A 19,493-nucleotide genomic window follows, 5' to 3' on the forward strand; every position below is an offset into this window, starting at 1 on the left:
GCCCCACAATTATAATGACAACACCTCTTATAGGAGGCCAAGTTACTAGCAATGACACGATAAATTTATTAAGGCCAACACTCAACGTGCATGAATCTCATTATGGAAGGACTTCCGAGATTATTATGCACTAACCATCGAAAGAGTAGCCCTTATTGTCTTCTATAGTCTGAGCAATTTTAACTTGCACCACCTTTCCATCATGGTCCAACAATGTACCTATCAAAATAGGTTACATCATGATGGATATGGTCAAGTCAAGGACTATAATGAAATGATTCATAATCTTAGTCTATAGTATCAAGTAGACGTATTTCAATATTCCAATATTTTACATCATAAAAATATTACAAAATTTCACAAGAAATTTTGAATAATTAATTATTGATTATAAATATCATGTTGCGCCACATTATTCTAACAATCACCACGTGGAAAGAATTGGATGGCAAAAGGGAAAACTCTCTCTTGAGGTGGACCCTAAAGACAACCTATAAAGTAGTTGATAAACTTCTCTAGAAAATTAGTGAAGGGGATAATTATTAAACTAGAATGTTATAAATGAAGTGGAAGTTAGGCTCTATTTGGATGTAAGATGGGAAAGTGAAACTTTGAGGATGGAAAATGTTGGGAAAATATAAAATATTTGTATTTTTTTATCATGTGTGTTTGGTAAAAATTGCAGAAAAGTGGAATGATAAAAAGCAAAGTACTATTATATTTTATTATTAAAAGTATAATGATGAAAAAATATGGATAATTTTGTACTTTCTTTCTTAATACCATCTTCTCTCTCTTTTTTCCACCAATTTGGAAGGAAAAAAATTGTGAGTTCATAATCTTCAAATGGAAAACTTTATCCACTCTATTTTTTTTTTCTTTCCTTTTTCATTCCAACCAAACAATGAAAAATTATGGACCTATTTGGTAAGAGATTTCTAATATCGTTGTTTTAGAGTTGTAGAAATATATATAGGTGAAAAAGTGTTATGGTGTTTAAAATTGTTGTTTAAACAACAATACCAAACGGCTTCTATATTTTTCTCTTTTTCCTCTCTCATTTTCCATTATCGCCATTTTCACCCAAACCAAACATAACATTAAAGTAGTAAACTAGAATCTTGTTACATACTCCCTATGAAATTATGAAATGATGTTACAATTTTTTTTGAAAACACGATTTCTACCCATATGATAGTGTGCTGTGGTGAGTATGCAATAAATAGTATTCAATAGTCAATGGATAATAATGGGGAGGGAAAAAGAATTGGAGGTCGAGGTTGAAAAAAAAAAAAAAAAAAACAAAAAGAAAAGTAGGTGACAACTGACATGGCAGTCTCGGATTAACCCAATCCACAATTATAAGTTTTACAGATTTTTTTTTCAAGATAACATTAATTTTCAAACAATTTTTTTAGTTAGCACGTTTTCAAAACTATTTAGGAAACTAACATCTCGAGTGTAATAGACTCGATTTAGCACTCGATTTCAAAATTGAGTTTGTAGAACTCAATTTCATTTAAATTGAGATCGAGCCTTGCAGACTCGATTTCTTATCCATGCCCTTTCTGTTACACTCCGTCTCTCACTCACAACCTTCTACCTTGAAACCTAGAAATCACGAAGAACAAAACCCAAACACCCAGAAACCTTGAACCCAAATAGAAACCTACAACCTTCTACCTTGAAACCTAGAAATCACGAAGAACAAAACCCAAACCATGAAGAACAAAACCCAAACACCTAGAAACCTTGAAACCCAACCACGAAGAACAAACCTAAACTACGAAGACAGAAAAAACAAACCAGAGAGGTGACATTCCGTCTCTCACTCACAACCTTCTACCTTGAAACCCAAAAATCACGAAGAACAAAACCCAAACACCCAGAAACCTTGAAACCCAACCACGAAGAACAAAACTCAAACCATGAAGACAGAAAAAACAAACCAGAGAGGCGGCGACAGCGAAGGAGGTAGCGGAGATTGAACCCAGGTGGCAAATGCTCCAAGCGGCGACTGATAGGCCAAAAACAAATTGATCCCTTGTGATAAATTAACCAATTAATTTAGCCAAGTGAATGAATTAAGTTAATTAACATGCAAACGCGTGGTAGCACAAACAAATCACCAATAAACTAAATATGCAGCGGAAAATAAATTTGACACGGTGATTTGTTTATGAATAGGGAAAACCTACACGGCAAAAATCCCACCGGGTGATTTTCAAGTCACCCCTCCCGAAATTCCACTATTATCAAAACAAGTGGTTATAAGTAAAGGAATCCAGTACCTTCTACCAACCTACAATTGAGCCCTTACCCCAATACCCAATTGGACTTGTTCTGTAGTGACAATTTCCCCTTTTGATGCACGACTCCCAAATACGTGACTAACCAATGCGCGGATCCCAGTACGCGGCTTCAATCATCAACTAGAGAAGGTTGTTGGCTACAAAGTTCTTCAGTTCATACCAATGATGAAGATCAAGAAGATGCTTGGTCACAAAACTCTATGATGCACATACACAGCAACTTTTTCACAAGAATGATGAACTAGGGCAAAACTTTGTCTCCGGTTACAAATTGCTTGAACAAACTTTGTTTAACACTTGTGCAACTTGTGTACACTTTGACAGCCCTTAAAATAATCCTTTTATATGTCTAGGGTTAGAAGAAAAGAAATCCCAAACACATAATCACGGATTAGAGTAAAAACAGAACTGAAATTTTGTTTTTCATGCTCGATAGATACTTGTCTGTTGAGATGCTGTCGAGCAACTGCCGAGCCATGGGGCTGAAACAGCTTCTTAAGCTCGATGGATAGCTAGCTGTCGAGCTTTAATGAACAACACTTTTTCAGCTTGAATCTTGGACAGACTTGCATGTCTTCAACACTTGATCTTGAAACACAGTTTCTTGAAGTATTAAACACATCCTAGATCTACCCAAATATAAGTAAAGTGTGTTTTGTCAAAGGATAAGCCTATTACATAAAATAGCGACATATGTTCCTAACAAGTGAATCACATATGTCCTAACAGCGATGACAGGGTTTGTTGATGCTTTCTTACTGGATCTTTGGGTGGGTTTCTTGATTCTTGTTCTTAATTCTCTTTGGGTCTTTGGGTAAGAGATTCTTGATGTTTGTTGGGTTTGTTGAGGGAACTCGTTTCTTGCTTCTTGATGTTTCTCTCTTAAAGTTGCCAACAAACGTGAGAGAGTGAGAGATAGAGAAAGTATGGCTGAGAAATCGAGTTTGTAAGGCTCAATTTCAATTTAAATGAAACCGAGTTCAATTGACTAGATTTTAGCACTCCAAAATCGAGTCTGTTACACTTAAGATGTTAGTTTCCTAAATAGTTTTAAAAACATGCTAACTAACAAAATTTTATGAAAATTAATGTTATTTTGAAAGAAAAAAAAAACCCTAAGTTTTACCACGCGTTTAGTTTCCATCCAAATTTGATGGGAAAAATTGCAAACTAACACCATTCCTCAAACAATTTCATTAGTTAGCAATGTTTCCAAACTATTTAGGAAACTAGTATCTCAAGTCTTTAAGGCTCGAGATCACTGTAGCAAATTGAGTCGTTTACAATCGAGTTCGATGTGGAAATCAAGTCTAGAAGACTCAAGTTTCTTCAAACCCATTTCCCATCGCAGACCAACCCAGAGAACACAACACAGAAAATGAATCGAAAAACACAACCCAAAGAACGAACCAGAAAACACAACCCAGATCAACAAACCTTTGGTGCTGAGATCAACAAATCCAAGCTTCGATGCCAAGATCGTCAAACCCAAGTTAAGATCGTCAAACTCAAGCAGCTTCAGTGCTGAGATCATCAAACCTAGGGTCGAGATAGCGATTTTTGGGTTTAGGTTTTTGGAAGAACTATCAACTACTTGAAATCGAGTTGTTTATATCCAATTTAGCACACCAAAATCGAGCTTTACACAATCGAGATGTTAGTTTCCTAAATAGTTTAGAAACGATGCTAACTAATGAAATAGTTTAGAGATTGGTATTAGTTTGTAATTTTTCCCAAATCCGACCGACCAACACGTTTGCCAGTTGCGGCCATAGAGGTAATGTGCAAAATAGCTGTGCAAAAGAATTGTATATAGTTAGTTAGACAACGTTTGAAACAATAAAGGAAACTAGCATCTCGAGTTTTAGAAACTCGAGATCCATATTAGAACTTGAGTCCAAAAGACTTGCTTTGCGAGTGTGAAAATGCCACATAGATCTCAAGTCTTTAAGACTCGAGTTTTATGCAAAAAAAATTTCACCTATAGTGGCATTTTTAAGCCTTACAGTGACGTTTTAAAGCCCTATAGCGGCATTTTCCTGCAAATTTTTTTTTTTTTTATAAGTACAGGTTTAGGGAGTTCTATAGTGGCGTTTTTAAGCCCTATAGTGACGTTTTATAGCCCTATAGCGGCGTTTTTATTCAATTTATGGAAATCAAGTCTTTAAAACTCGATTTTCAGCTTGATTTTTTCCCACTTTGAACTAATCCATTTACAAATCGAGACTTAAAAACTCGATTTTTATCTTGGAACTCGAGTTTTAGACACTTGAGATGTTAGTTTTCAACATTGTTTTAGACACTCGAGATTCTAGTTTTCAGCATTGTTTTAAAACGTGACAACTAACTAAATTTTTTAATATTTATTGTTATTTAGAAAAAAAATTCTGCGGCCATATACTCGTAAGATAAAATTTGGTTGCTCACTTTATCTTTTGTTTTGTTTGAAGTCAACGTTAGTTACTCTGAGTCTCTGAGCAAGAAGTTCAAGATCGCCATCTCCGTCTGGGTGGTTGCTTCACACTGCTATACCGAATACTCTGTTTAAGGTTAGTCTTCCTATCAATCTGTACAGCACAAACTCTACTCCTATTTAAGGTTAGCTAGCTGAAATGGTTTCTTAATTCTGTATTACAAATTTGGGAATTCAATTCTGATTATATAAGTAAAATTAAATTTGGTTGCTCATCTTTACTTTTTTTTTTTTTTAATTGCAGTCAACGCTTGGTAGTGGTAGCTGGAAGTTCAATATCTTTTAGACTGCTGATCATTACTCTAATTGTATAAGGTTAGTCTTCTTATCCATGTATAGTACTCTCTCATAAATGGTTAGATTAGTCTTCTCATCCATCTATAGTAATATAGTATGCACTCATTAATGGTGAAGTTACCCCTTTGGAGTTTGGAAGGAAGCGCTTGAGCTTGTTACACAGTATTTAAAATGGCTTCTATTTATTGGGGAAAATGATTAGACTGTACGTTGAAGATTTCTGATCTAAGAAATTTTAGTGGAAATGGGAAGAAAAAAGAGCAGAACAATTTATGTGGCTTGGTACTGTGCCTACATCCACGGGTACCACACCGGTACGGCACTGACGCTTCATTTGGGCTACCGTACTGGTGTCATACCGTGTAAATATTAGTGTCGTATCCGCACTGTCATGTTATAATTTTTCAGAAATTGCTTGTGTTGCCATAACGTACTGTGTCCATGTCCATGTCCGTATTTTCTAGAATTCCATTATATAAAAATAAGGGTTTTCAACATATTTATACTGCCGAACAAACCCTAGCCCAATACATTGAATTTGCCAATTGATTTAGACAACAAGGTCTTTTTTTGTCTATTTGTTTTTCCCCAAACTTGATTTGGGTTATGTTTTGATAAATTAATGCTTTTTATTTATCTAAGCAGGTTCTCCCTAAAGGTTAGTGGAGAATGGCGACTATTTAATATCGGAGGAGAACGAAAGGAAGAAAAAAGGATATAGACGATTGTTAAAGAAGTTTAGTTCAAGTAAGGCTACAAGAGCATATGGAGGTGTGTATTCTCTTTGATAATGTAGATTCAAAACTATGTAGTTATAATGCACTTGTGGAGGAAAATGTTGTTGATTCATAACATGATAATATACATGTTTTATTTTTATTTTTTTAATTTTTTTCTGAAACATTGAATGTCTTACAGTTGCTTATGAACGCTAATATTGATGCAGAACCATCAAAGTTGCATGAGAAGGAAGTCAGAAATTCTATGAGTGGCGGGTGGCGGGGAGGTATTTCTCTACCCAAAACACAATTTACAAAGACTAATTTCTTTGTTCAATTATCAATAGCTATCTTTACAATGACACAAATACTAATTTATGATGACAACATCATAACTAACTAACTCCACCTAAGCGTGTAATTGAATTAGGTATATGTTAAAATATTCACAAACTATAGCTAACACAACATTTATTCCACATGTCTAACCAACTTATAAATCAATTAAGAATATGCCTAATTGTTTGATCACATGTCATAAAGATAGGAGTTGGAACTTGTTCACTTGGCTTCCTCAAGACATTACTCAGCCATATGAATTTTCTTGCTTCAAATGCTTTGCACCAGATGTATGTAACTCGTTTTCATTGTGGGAGCTTATGGTTGTTATCATGCTCCTTCATCACAAAATCAACCCTATTTGGGTGGTTTGTTGTCCATATTTTACCTAAATGAGTTACAAATACCAAAACCCCACGAGGGTGGTTTGGGTATTCAAAAACTTAGTTCTTTTAATCAAGTCCTATCAGAAAAGTAGCTTTGGAGTTTTGTAGTGGAAAATAATCATCTTTGGAGAAGAGTCATTTAGGTGAAATATGGAGAAGAACGGGGAGGATGGACGATGAAGCGGATTAAGGGACCTTATGGTGTTAGTTTGTGGAAGAGTATAAGTGGGGGATGAGATTCCCTCAACTTCTTAAAATTTGATGTACAAGAAGGATCTAGAATGAGGTTTTGGACAAATATCTAGAACGGGTTAAAGATTTTTTCCCAGATTTGTATGCCTTAGTTGTTGACAGGGAAGCTTCAGTAGTTTCTTACCTAGCCAACCCATCCAAGGGTGAGGTTAGGCATTGGAATCCTCCATTTGTTCAGCCTTTTCAAGATTGAGAACTAGAATCAGTGATAAATTTTTTTTTAGTTGATCTATAAGCGCTTGCCTTCATCTCTCGGTGGAGATGGAGTTTTATGGATTCCCACAAAGAGTGGGATATTTAAGGTTTGTTCTTATTATAATGCCTTTAGGGGTTTCACATGCCACTCTTTTCCATGGAAGAGCATTTAGGGTGCTAGGGTCCCTTGAAAGGCAGTGTGTGTTTTGTGTGGACTACAGTTTTAAGAAAAAAATTGTCAATTGATAATCTCCATAAGCAGCACTTATTGATAAGTTGATTAGTGTTGTCCATGTAAAAGGAGTGGGGAATCAATTTCCATTTCTTTTTTACTACAAATATTTGGTCATTTGTTTTTGCATTGTTTGGGACAGTCTGGGTGATGCCAAAATCTGTGATTGAGGTCTTGGAAGGTTGGCAAGGATGATTCCATTGCCATAGCAAGCCACAACTGTTATGTGAAATCTTTGGTGTGAAGTAAACATGAGGATTTTTTTTTATGGTGCTGAGTAATATAATTTTGTATTCAAATAGTGTTTTTTTTTTTTTTTTTTTGAGTCCTTGTATGATTAGATGACTGCCCTAGGTACCATCCCCTTGTTGTATTTCATTAATTTTGTAGATTTGTCTTTGTGATTGTACTCTTTGAAAAGGGATTTGTACGTGACCCTCCCTTTTCTTTTCTAATTATTATTAAAAAAAAAAAAACAAAAAACTCTTATTAAGGTTTGAAGAAGTCCAAGTTCCATTACAAATTAGGAACAGGTATTAATCATCTATTTATATGGATGTAATATTTTCTAATCAAAAGAGGAGAATAAATTTCAAAAGTTATGAAACTAAATTTGAGGATTGTGTGATATAATCTTCTGTGAGGTGTGATGCGAGGAAATGCTGTCATGCTTAGAAAAAAATTCTTATGCGTGTATCAAAAAAATTCAAGAGAAAAGGGAGTATATCTAAGTTTTGCATATAAACTTTGACTAATACTCTGGACAATTAGTTAAGATATTGAATTCTTTGAAAAATATTTTTTTTTTTTTTTTTTTTTTTTTTTTGGAGCAGAAAAACAACTGCTTTTTATTTTCATAGCAATAAGATCTATAACAAAAAAATCATGGAGATCAGGAGAAACAGACGTCATTCAAACTAATACAAGAAAAGAAAGTCTCACTTTCTTGGCTAAGGCATGAGCTAACGCATTGCCTTGTTGAAAAGTATGAGAGAAAGTTAAGCTCTGTAAAGAGCTAGCAGAAAACAAAGTTTCTCTAACAAGGTAACCAAAAGAAGAGTGTAGTAGGTTCTTATGGTGGGGATAAAATGTGTTGGATAAAATGTGAGGATAAAATGTGTTGGATTCCTAACAAAGATAAGGGTTTCTTGGTTAGTGATTATTATAGAATTTTAGTTGGCACCACTTTCTATGGTTTTCCTTGGAAAAGTATTTGGAAGCAAAAGATTCCCTCTAGAGTAACTTTCTTTGTTTGGATTGCTGCCTTAGGAAAATGCTTGACGATTGATAATTTACGAAAAAGGAAGGTGTGGATTTTGGATTGGTGCTACAAGTGTAAGAGAAATGGTGAATCGGTTGACCATCTATTCCTTTATTGTCCTTTTGCTATGGATCTATGGTCTATGGTTTTGGGTCTTTTTGGAGTAAGTTGGGTTATGTCGCACTCTGTTTTGGGGCTGTTACGGTGTTGGCAAGGCAGCTTTGGTCGTCATCGAAATGGTTATATTTGGTCCATCATTCCTCATTGCTTATTGTGGTGTCTTTGGAGGGAGAGAAATAGTAGATGTTTTGAAAATATTAAGAGATCTATTCCGGACCTCAAGCTTCTCTTTTTTAGAACTTTAAGGGATTGGTTGTTTGCTTTGCAAAATCAATCATTCCCTTCTTTTATTGCCTTCCTAGACTCTTGCAATTTTTGTATTTGATTTCTTTTCCCTTGTTCACTCCTTGTGCACTAGGGTATTCCTTTTTTATCAATATATCTTATTATTTATCCAAAAAAAAAAAGGTTCTTATGGTGGAGAGCATTGTTTAAAAAGAAAACACTACTTTACCAAACAACGGTAAATGATATGATTTTACTCATTTTAGATTAGATTACCGACATTTTTTGCCAAATATTCAGTTTTTGGAAAAAAAAAAAAATACTGAAAATTCTCTTTCTAAAGTTATTTTGTTATATAACCCCTTTTGGAACTCGAGTTTGGTAAACTCAAAAACTCAAATTCCAAGCAGAGGCTGCGTAATAAAATAACTTCGAATATAGACCTTTCAATAATTTTTTTTGCAAAACTGAATATTTGGGGGGAAAAAAGCCTAGATTACCGGATTGATCTGATCCACAATTATAAATTCAAGCACCCGCTTTAGTTTCCATTTCCAAAAGAAGCTCACTGCTCACTTTTTCTTTTGTTTGAAGTTAATGCTAGGTACTGCAACCCAAAAGTTCAAGAACTCTGATCTTCATGTGGATGGTTGCTTCGAGCTGCTATACTGATTCTATGAAAGGTTAGTCCTCCAATCCATCTGTACTCCTATTATCTCATTACTGGTTAGGCTTGTGCCTTTGGAAGGAAGTGCTTGACTTGATTACAAACTTGGGTTTCAATTCTGATTTTATTTTCTTTGGGATTATAGAAGTAAAATAAAATTTAGGAGGTCACTTTTTCTTTTCTTTGAAGTCAACGCTTGGTAGCTGAAAGGTCCTGATAATTTCCATGGTGGTGATTTCTTAATTAGAGCTGCAATTCTGATTCTAGTAAAGGTAAGTCTTCCTATCTACCTATTGTATTCTCTCGTTAATGGTGAAGTTATGCCTTTGGAGGGAATTGCTTGAGCCTGTTACACACTGATTATATGCCTTATTTTTGGAAAATGACTAGACTGTCTGTTGAAATTTCTGATCTAAGCAATATCATTGTTAGTGGAAATAGAGAGAAAAGAGAGCACAATCAACATAGAGATTTATGTGGTTTGGTAGTGTGCCTACATCATTGGGAGTGAGTGGCTGAGAATTCCACTATAAAACTAAGGGTTAACAATGTATTTATGCTGCCCAAATACATTAAATTTCCCCACGGATTTATACTACACGGTCTTTTTTTTTTTTTTTCCTTTCAAACTTGAGTTGGATTATATTTTGTTAATTAATAGTTTTTTTATTTATCTGAGCAGGTTCTCCCAAAAGGTTAGTGGAGAATGGCAAAGATTCAATATTCAAAGGAGAACAAAAGAAAGAAAAAGGATATAGACGATTGTTAAAAAAGTCTAGTTCAAGCAAAGCTACAAGAGCAAATGGAGGTGTGTATTCTTTTCAATAATGTAGATTAGTTAAAATGATCTTGTGGAGGAAGATGTTGTTGATTGATTCATAACATGATAATATTTTATATGTTTTACAATTGCTGCAATGAAGGTTTTATGAATGTTGACATTGATGCAGAAACATCAAAGTTGCAGGCAAACAAAGACAGAATTTCAATAATTGGCGGGTGGGGAGGTATTTCTCAACCTAAAACACAAGTTATAAAGCCTAATTTCTATATTTAATTATCTAAAGTTATCTTTACAATGGCATAGCAAATAGCATGGCTCTTTAGACAACTAAGAGTTAGTTATGATGACAACATGTCAGCATAACTAACTAACTACTCCTAAGCACATGTAGTTGAATTAGTCGCATGTTAAAATAATCACAAACTATATCTAGTACTTGTATTCCACATGTCTAACCAACTTCTAAATCAGTTAAGAACATGCCTAAAATATTTGATCGCATACTCAGCCATATGAATATGCTTGCAATAAATGCTTTGCCTTGGATATTTGTAACTTGTTTTCATTGTGGAAGCTTATGGTTTCTATCATGGTCCTTCATCACAAAATCAACTCCATGAGGGTGGTTTACAAATACCCAAACCCCACGAGGGTGGTTTGGGTATTCAAAAAATTATTTCTTTTAATCAGGCTCTATTAAGAAAGTAACTTTGGAGTTTCATAGTGGAACATAATCATCATTGGAGAGGGGTCATTTAGGTGAAATATGGAGCAGAATGGGGACAATGGACAACGAAGCAGATTAAGGGACCTTATGGTGTTTTTTTGTGGAAAAGTATAAGTGGGGAAATGGGATTCCATCAACTACTTAAAATTTGATGTACGAAAAGGATCTAGAGTGAGGTTTTGGACAAATATCTAGAGTGGATTAAAGATTTGTTCCCAGATTTGTATTCCTTAGCTGTTGATAGGGAAGCTTCAGTAACCTCTTATCTAGCCAACCCATCTGAGGGTGAGGTTAGGCATTGGAATCCTTCTATAAACACTTGCCTTCATCTCACGGTGGAGATTGAGTTTTGTAGCTGCCAACAAAGAGTTGGATATTTGAGGTTCATTCCCATTATAATGCCCTTGGGGGTTTCACGTGCCACTCTTTTCCGAGGAAGAGGATTTGGGGCGCTAGGGTCCCTTGAAAGGCAGAGTTTCTTTTTTTTTTTTTTTTTTTTTTTTTTTTTTTTTTTTTGTGGATTGTAGTTGTATGGAAAATTTTGACAATTGATAATCTCCGTAAGAGGCACTTATTGATGGTTGATTGGTGTTGTATGTGTAAAAGGAGTGGGGAATCAATTCATCATTTGCCACTCCATTGCTCTTTACAACAAATATTTGGTCATTTGTTTTTGCATTGTTGTGGGATAGTTTGGGTGATGCCAAAATCTAAGTTTGAGCTCTTGGAATGTCGAAAGGGATGATTCCATTGCCATGTTAAGCCACACCTGTTATGTGGAATCTTTGGGGTGAAAGAAACATGAGGACTTTTGATGGTGTTGAGGAATCTAATTTTGTAATTAAAGAGTTTCTTTTGAGTCCTTGTATGATTAGATGACTGCCTTAGGTACCTTCCCCCATTGCCTTTTGTTAATTTTGTAGATTTTTTATCTTTCTGATTGTGCTCTTTGGAAAGGGGTTTGTATTTGAGATTTGTGTTATATACCCTTCTCTGAGGTACTATGGGAGGAAATGCTAGGTTTCATGCTGGGAATTTTTTTTTCTCTTTATCCATCCTTAAATTTTCAACAACTTGAAACCTTGCAAATGCATAATGATAATGATTTTGTCACCTAGGAAACTCTTAAATCAAATACTTCAAACCCTGAACCAAATAACCTGCAAAGTGCAAACATCCAAAAATTCTACCATTCCTTTTTCCTCATTAGAAACCCTATATTCCTCACAATAACCTAAACCTAATGCTTAAAAATTCTAGCTGTCTAGAACTTCTAAATTTGATTAGGCTTGTTCATTCAATTACAAAGACTAATTTCTTCATTCAATTATCAATAGCTATCTTTACAATGCCACAAAGACTAAGTTATGATGACATCATCATAACTAACTAACTGCACCTAAGCAAGTGTGCAATTGAATTAGTTACATGTTAAAATAATCACAAACTATATCTAACACAACATTTATTCCACATGTCTAACCAACTTATAAATCAATTAAGAATATGCCTAATTGTTTGATCACATGTCATAAAGATAGGAGTTGGAACTTGTTCACTTGGCTTCCTCAAGACATTACTCAGCCATATGAATTTTCTTGCTTCAAATGCTTTGCATCAGATGCATGTAACTCGTTTTCATTGTGGGAGCTTATGGTTGTTATCATGCTTCTTCATCACAAAATCAACCCTATTTGGGTGGTTTGTTGTCCATATTTCACCTAAACGAGTTACAAATACCAAAACCCCACAAGGGTGGTTTGGGTATTCAAAAACTTAGTTCTTTTAATCAAGTCCTATCAGGAAAGTAGCTTTGGAGTTTTGTAATGGATAATCATCTTTGGAGAAGAGTCATTTAGATGAAATATGGAGAAGAACGGGGAGGATGGACAATGAAGCAGAGTAAGGGACCTTATGGTGTTAGTTTGTGGAAGAGTATAAGTGGGGGATGAGATTCCTTCAACTTCTTAAAATTTGATGTACAAGAAAGATCTAGAGTGAGGTTTTGGACATCTAGAGCGGGTTAAAGATTTTTTCCCAGATTTGTATGCCTTAGTTGTTGACAGGAAAGCTACAGTAGCTTCTTACCTAGCCAACCCATCCAAGGGTGAGGTTAGGCATTGGAATCCTCCGTTTGTTCAGCCTTTTCAAGATTGAGAACTAGAATCAGTGATAAATTTTTTTGAGTTGCTCTATAAGCGCTTGCCTTCATCTCTCAGTGGAGATTGAGTTTTATGGATTCCAACAAAGAGTGGGATATTTAAGATTCATTCCTATTATAATGCCTTTAGGGGTTTCACATGCCACTCTTTTCCATGGAAGAGCATTTAGGGTGTTAGGGTCCCTTGAAAGGCAGCATGTGTTTTGTGTGAACTACAATTTTAGGAAAAAATTTGTCAATTGATAATCTCCATAGGCAGCACTTATTGATAATTTGATTAGTGTTGTCCGGTTAAAAGGAGTGGGGAATCAATTAATCATTTTCCATTCCATTTCTTTTTTATAACAAATATTTGGTCATTTGTTTCTGCATTGTTTGGGACAGTTTGGGTGATGCCAAAATCTGTGATTGAGTTCTTGGAAGGTTGGCAAGGATGATTCCATTGCCTAGCAAGCCACAACTGTTATGTGAAATCTTTGGCGTGAATTAAACATGAGGATTTTTTTATGGTGCTGAGTAATCTAATTTTGTAATCAAATAGTGTTTTTTTTTTTTTTTGGAGTGACCCTCCCTTTTCTTTTCTAATTATTAAAAAAAAAAAAAAAACTCTTATTAAGTTTTGAAGAAGTCCAAGTTCGATTAGAAATTAGGAATAGGTATTAATCATCTATGTATATGGATGTAATATTTTCCAAATCAAAAGAGGAGACTAAATTTTCAAAAGTTATGAAACTAAATTTGAGGTTTGTGTGATATTATAATCTTCTATGAGGCGTGATGCGAGGATTTTCACAAAAAAAAAAAAAAAAAAAGGTGTGATGCGAGGAAATGCTAGGTGTCATGCCTAGAAAAAATTTTTTTTTTTCGTCCTTAAATTTTCAACAATTTGAAACCTTGCACTGGGTTACTATTCACAGTCCTGTAATAGCAACCCAAACCTTAGGTTTTACTCGTTAGAAATCCTATATTCCTTACAATTGTCAAGCCTTTTTTCCACTAAATTCTAACCCTAATTCTTAAAAAATTCTAAATTTGATTTGGCAAGTTCCCCTTTGTCTTTCGTTGTTTTGGGCATGCTGGATTTGTTGCTGATGCTTTAGTTTTGGCTTTGTTCTCATGTGTGGTGGGAATTGAGCTATGTGACTCAGGTTTGGGTGTTGTTTGGTATAGGTTGAAGGTATGGTTTAGTTGTTGAGGTTGTGATTGAGGTCTTCTCCTACTCACAATTTCTTGTTAGATCATGTTGGATGCCTTGTCAAAGAGGTCTTCTTTGAGAGGCTATTCTTTTTTGCTGCAGCTCTTGTTAATCATGGCTGTTTTTTTGAAGCCCAATAAAGAAAAATCAATTAACAACATAGCATGGCTAAAGTAGTGGATGTGGCACATTCCACATAGATTGCTACTTCTATATGTGAAAATTTTCATGAAAGGTGGCTGTATCCCCTATCACCAACCTCTATATCGGTAATTATTGTTTCACACTCCCAAATATGAAATGTTTCTCAAATGTTCACACTTTCACAACAGATGTCCACATTTTCCACATGATATAAAAAAAATGTGGACATAATGTGAAAGAGTGTGGACGCAATTGGATGTGAAACAAGCAAAGCCCCTTTCTATAATAACGTATGTTACTGAGCTTATGTTAGAATAGATTAATTTTGCCATGGTGACCTGATGTCATAATCATACAATGACGTATTGGTATGATATATATTTCTAAAGTTGGGTTATTTTGATGTACATACCAACTTGATATGGAAATCATATGTGCTTGAGCAAATTGAATCCACAAGAAAAAAGGGCTTTAATGTTATTACCATTTTATATTTAAAACAATCACACAAATAAATTATGACTGTTTTAATATTAGATTTTCAAAAAGAAAATTACAAAAAAGGGACATGAGCCCATGAATGAATAAATCTTCATTGATTAAAAATTCTCCTTAAGATGGTTTAGTTATGTTTAGGGGAAAGCAATTAATGCACTAATGAGAAACATTGAGTTAATTTAAGTGCAATGAAAAAAGGTAGAGGAATACCAAATTAATAGAAATTGTAAAAAATGACATATCAATTAAGGAAGTAACTGAAAGTATGAGTTTGTATTGAATAGAAATGGCGAAAAAGAACACTTGTGGCTGACTCTAACAAGTATATTGAGGATCCATAGCTGACCCTAAATTTGGGATTATGGTTTGGTTGTTGTTGATTAAAAATAAGCTCCATGTCTAAAGACCATTCATGAGATTGTGAAAACTGTGCTTTAATTTTTGTAATTTAACCATGTTTGCGCCTTTTGACTAACCAAATCCTTTTTTGTGTGCTTATATATTATACTTATTACTTCTCTAAACTGAAAATTCATTCTTCATTTTGCATTTAGAGTTTTTGTTAATGTTTAAAATTTTTTATTTTTGTGACACAGATATGTGGGGGGCAGCAGCTTCTGGTATAGGTTCAGCTGCAGCTTCTGCTGTGGGTACTGCAGCAGGGGATGAGACCTACAAATATGCAAAAGAGATTATCAATAACCTGAGTTGCAAAGTTGATAATGAAGCTGATTATGATCTAGAATACAACTATGAAAGGTTAATAGAGCAAGCAAAGAAGCTGTATGCCTGCAGGGATGATATATTGGCTCAAGCAAAGACAAAGCTGGTCACTCAAGTATATGAAGCCTGGATTTCTAGGGTCACGAAGAGTGAAGAAGAGGTGCAAGATCTAGAAACCAAGTACAAGAAAGAAAAAGGCAAAAAAAGGACATGGAGTCAACGTTTGATTTGGTCAAGCGAGTCACGCTCAGATCTTAGCCAAAGCATGGCAGAGAAGTGCAAGAAACTGCATAATCTTTGGGTAGAGGGAAAGTCTGAGATAGGAATAGTGGTTGAGAAATTGCCAGAGCGTGTGATAATTATGCATGGACCCAAATCAGAAGACAAGATATTTCTTGACTCAACTGTTGAAGAAATACTGGGCCATCTGAGGGATAAAAATGTAAAAAGAATCGGACTTTGGGGAATGTCAGGAATTGGGAAAACAACCATAATGCAGAGCTTAAATAACAATGAAGATACTGCTAAAATGTTTGATATTGTTATTTGGGTAACTGTATCAAAGGATTGGAATTTAGAAAAATTGCAACACAAAATTGCTGATCGGTTAAAATTGAATATGGAAGGCATCACTGACCCTAATGAAATTGCCCAACTAATATGTAGAGACTTGAAAAGCAAAAGGTGTCTACTTCTTTTGGATGAAGTTCGGGAGGTTCTTGATCTGCCTCTGATAGGAATGTGTGAAAGTGAAAAGGATAGCAAGGTGGTAGTGGCAACTAGAAATTATCATGTTTGTTGTGATATGGAAACTGATTTGGAAATTAATGTGCAACGATTTTCTGAAGCTGATGCATGGAAAATGTTCAAGGTAAAGGTGGGTCGAAATGTAAATCTTCCAGGTATTGAACCGATAGCCAAGCTAGTTGTCAGTGAATGTGCTGGCTTGCCACTATTGATAGACAAAGTAGCAAGTATGTTTAGAAGAAAGGATAACTTTCACCTGTGGAGTGATGGATTAAGAAGTTTGCGGAGATGGCCAAGTATCAAAATCCAAGGCATCGATGAATTGATTGAGTACTTGAAGTTTTGTTATGAAGATTTAGATGATGAGGTTAAAAAGGCTTGCTTTCTATATGGTGCAATATATCCTGAAGACTATGAGATATATAAAGATTATCTGTTGGAATGTTGGAGAGCTGAAGGTTTCATTCATGATACAAGTGAGTTTAGAGTTGCACGTGACAAAGGGCATTCCATATTGGAGGAACTTATCAGCGTTTCTTTACTAGAGAAGAGTGCAAAGATGAATCATGTAAGGATGAACAAAGTAATACGAAATATGGCCCTTAACATTTCTTCCCGAAGTTGTAATTTCAAGATTTTGGTGAAACCCCGTGAAGGGTTGCAAGAGGCCCCCAATGAGGTAGAATGGCAACGAGCAAATCGAATCTCCTTGATGGATAATAAATTGTGCACTTTACCGGAAATGCCAGATTGCAATGAGCTTTCAACATTGTTATTACAGAGAAATCAAGACCTAATAGTGATTCCTGAGTCATTCTTTGGATGCATGCAAAATCTACGGGTTTTAGATTTACATGGCACTGGAATTACATCATTACCATCATCAATATCTTGCTTGAAGTGTCTCAAAGCATTATATCTGCATTCTTGCAGCTGTTTAATGGAACTCCGTTACTTAGAAGGACTTGAGCATCTCGAGGTGCTTGATATTCGAGACACTAGCCTTAATCATTTTCCAATTCAGATTGGACGTTTGAATCAGTTGAAGTGTTTACGTATGTCATTGTCGAATTTTGGCATTAGGCATTCAAGTAATGTAGAATATTGTCGAAATGTCTTTTCAAGTCTTCTTTTACTAGAAGAACTACTAATAGATGTGGATCCAAATAATCAAAGTTGGGAGGTGACTATAAAGGCTATTTCTGAGGGAGTGGCTAAATTGACGCATTTGACTTCACTATCAATTTGCTTCCCTACTGTGGATTGTCTTAAGAGTTTTATCTCAACAAGTCAATTGTGGAAGGATTTCCGCTTCACATTTCAATTTTCTGTTGGTTATCATGACACGACTCTTTATAAAATTCTTGATTGCTTCGAATATCAAATTAGGAAATGTTTGAAGTTTGCAAATGGTGAAGGTGTAGATCCAATAATTTCTGACGTTCTTTTGGAAACTGACGCATTTGAATTGATTGGCCACAAGGGAACTTCAAGACTATCAGATTTTGGTATCGAAAGTATCAACAAGATGCGAGGTTGTTTGATCGAAGGATGCAATGAAATTGAAACGATTGTTGATGGTAACAGAGTAAAGAGAAGTGCGTTAATATGCTTGGAAAAGATGTTCATAAATAATGTTCCAAACTTAAAAAGCATTTGGGAAGGTCCTGTACATAATGGAAGCCTATCACAACTAACAACTTTAACTTTATGCAAATGTTCGAAGTTGAAGAAGATATTCTCCGGTGGCATGATTAAACAACTCTCTCAACTTCAACACTTGAAAGTTGAAGATTGTCCTGAAATTGAAGAGATAATTGCAGAGTCTGAAAATAATGGCTTGAAACCTGACGCACTTCCAAGATTAAAGATGCTAGAACTTTCTAATCTTCCAAGGGTAAAAAGCATTTGGACAAGTGACTCATTGAAATGGCCATCTTTAGAGAAGATTAAGATCTCCATGTGCCAGATGTTGACAAAATTGCCCTTCAACAATGAGAATGCAATCAACTTGAGATGTATTGAAGCCCATCAGACATGGTGGAGTGCATTGGCATGCCAAGATGATGCTATTGAACAAAGATTAAGGTCTTTATGGTTTCAATCTCCTTCATAGAGGTTCTTCTCTAGATAAGGTAATGGTAGAAATGTCAACTCCTCCTTTAAATTTTCATTTTCTTTATTTTTCAAGATATCTTATGAATGTGTGTGATTGTTTAGTATTTGTGATTACATGAATGTTGGATTCAAACCTTCCTCATATTTGGTCATGATTATCTTAAATCTTTAATGAAAACTTTTGAACATTTAAGTTATACCATATAAGATATCAACCTTGCTTCACTTCAGTTTTGGGTAGCCAAACCTACCTTACATAGGTATATGAATTTCTGTTGATTTGTGAGTAACAGAAATTTTTGTCGCCATATAGAAAATATTGCTTCCAAAAAGCATTTTAGAAATTTCTTGTACATACTAGAAGCCTAGTTCAACTAATAGCTTTAACTTTATGCAGATGTTTGAAGTTGAAGATATTCTCCTATGATTGAATAGCTCTTTCAACTTCAACGCTTAAGACTAGAGTTGAACAATGACTTGAAATCAAAGAGATACTTTTGGTTGGAATTTGGAAATGCATTTGGATTGATGACTGATTGAAGTGGCTATATTTAGAGTGTAATACAATATTTATGTTTTGACAAAATAGTCCTTCAAGAATGAGAACGTAGTTAATATGAGACATATTGAAGGCCATTAATCATGGTGTAGTTCATTGTCAGGGCAAGAAGATGCTATTGAGCAGAAATTATGATATATATGCATCTTCAGCTGGTGCATTTGGTTTCATTCCTATTCACAACAGTCCTATCTAAGGTAGTGGTAAAATGTTTGCTCTAACTTTTGGTTTGTAAGATTTAATACTTTCATGTTTCCTTTTTTTTTTTCCCCTTTTTAAGATGACATGAATGCTAGTGTCCACTATATTGACGTGTGATTGTTTTGTATTTGTGATTAAAATAACATGTTAGACCGAAA

At 34.9% G+C, this 19,493-nt stretch overlaps 1 protein-coding gene across 10 annotated transcripts; it reads left to right on the plus strand.

The window, feature by feature from the left end:
* The first annotated feature begins 4,706 nt into the window (after nucleotides 1–4,706).
* On the plus strand, nucleotides 4,707–19,493 carry LOC126716065 (probable disease resistance protein At4g27220). Of its 10 annotated transcripts, none has more exons than XM_050417010.1 (10): nucleotides 4,707–4,861; nucleotides 5,030–5,100; nucleotides 5,728–5,853; nucleotides 6,029–6,088; nucleotides 9,406–9,537; nucleotides 9,624–9,750; nucleotides 10,161–10,286; nucleotides 10,429–10,485; nucleotides 15,584–18,592; nucleotides 18,973–19,304. In XM_050417010.1, the coding sequence occupies exon 9, from the start codon at nucleotides 15,586–15,588 to the stop codon at nucleotides 18,571–18,573; it is 2,988 nt and encodes a 995-aa protein (XP_050272967.1). In that variant the 5' UTR covers nucleotides 4,707–4,861; nucleotides 5,030–5,100; nucleotides 5,728–5,853; nucleotides 6,029–6,088; nucleotides 9,406–9,537; nucleotides 9,624–9,750; nucleotides 10,161–10,286; nucleotides 10,429–10,485; nucleotides 15,584–15,585; the 3' UTR covers nucleotides 18,574–18,592; nucleotides 18,973–19,304. The 10 variants fall into 10 exon arrangements, with proteins under 10 accessions (XP_050272967.1, XP_050272965.1, XP_050272966.1 ...); XM_050417008.1 differs by having other exon boundaries at nucleotides 9,406–9,494; XM_050417009.1 differs by having other exon boundaries at nucleotides 9,406–9,494; nucleotides 9,668–9,750.

This window comes from Quercus robur, chromosome 2 (genome assembly GCF_932294415.1).
Source record: "Quercus robur chromosome 2, dhQueRobu3.1, whole genome shotgun sequence".
Lineage (NCBI taxonomy): Eukaryota > Viridiplantae > Streptophyta > Magnoliopsida > Fagales > Fagaceae > Quercus > Quercus robur.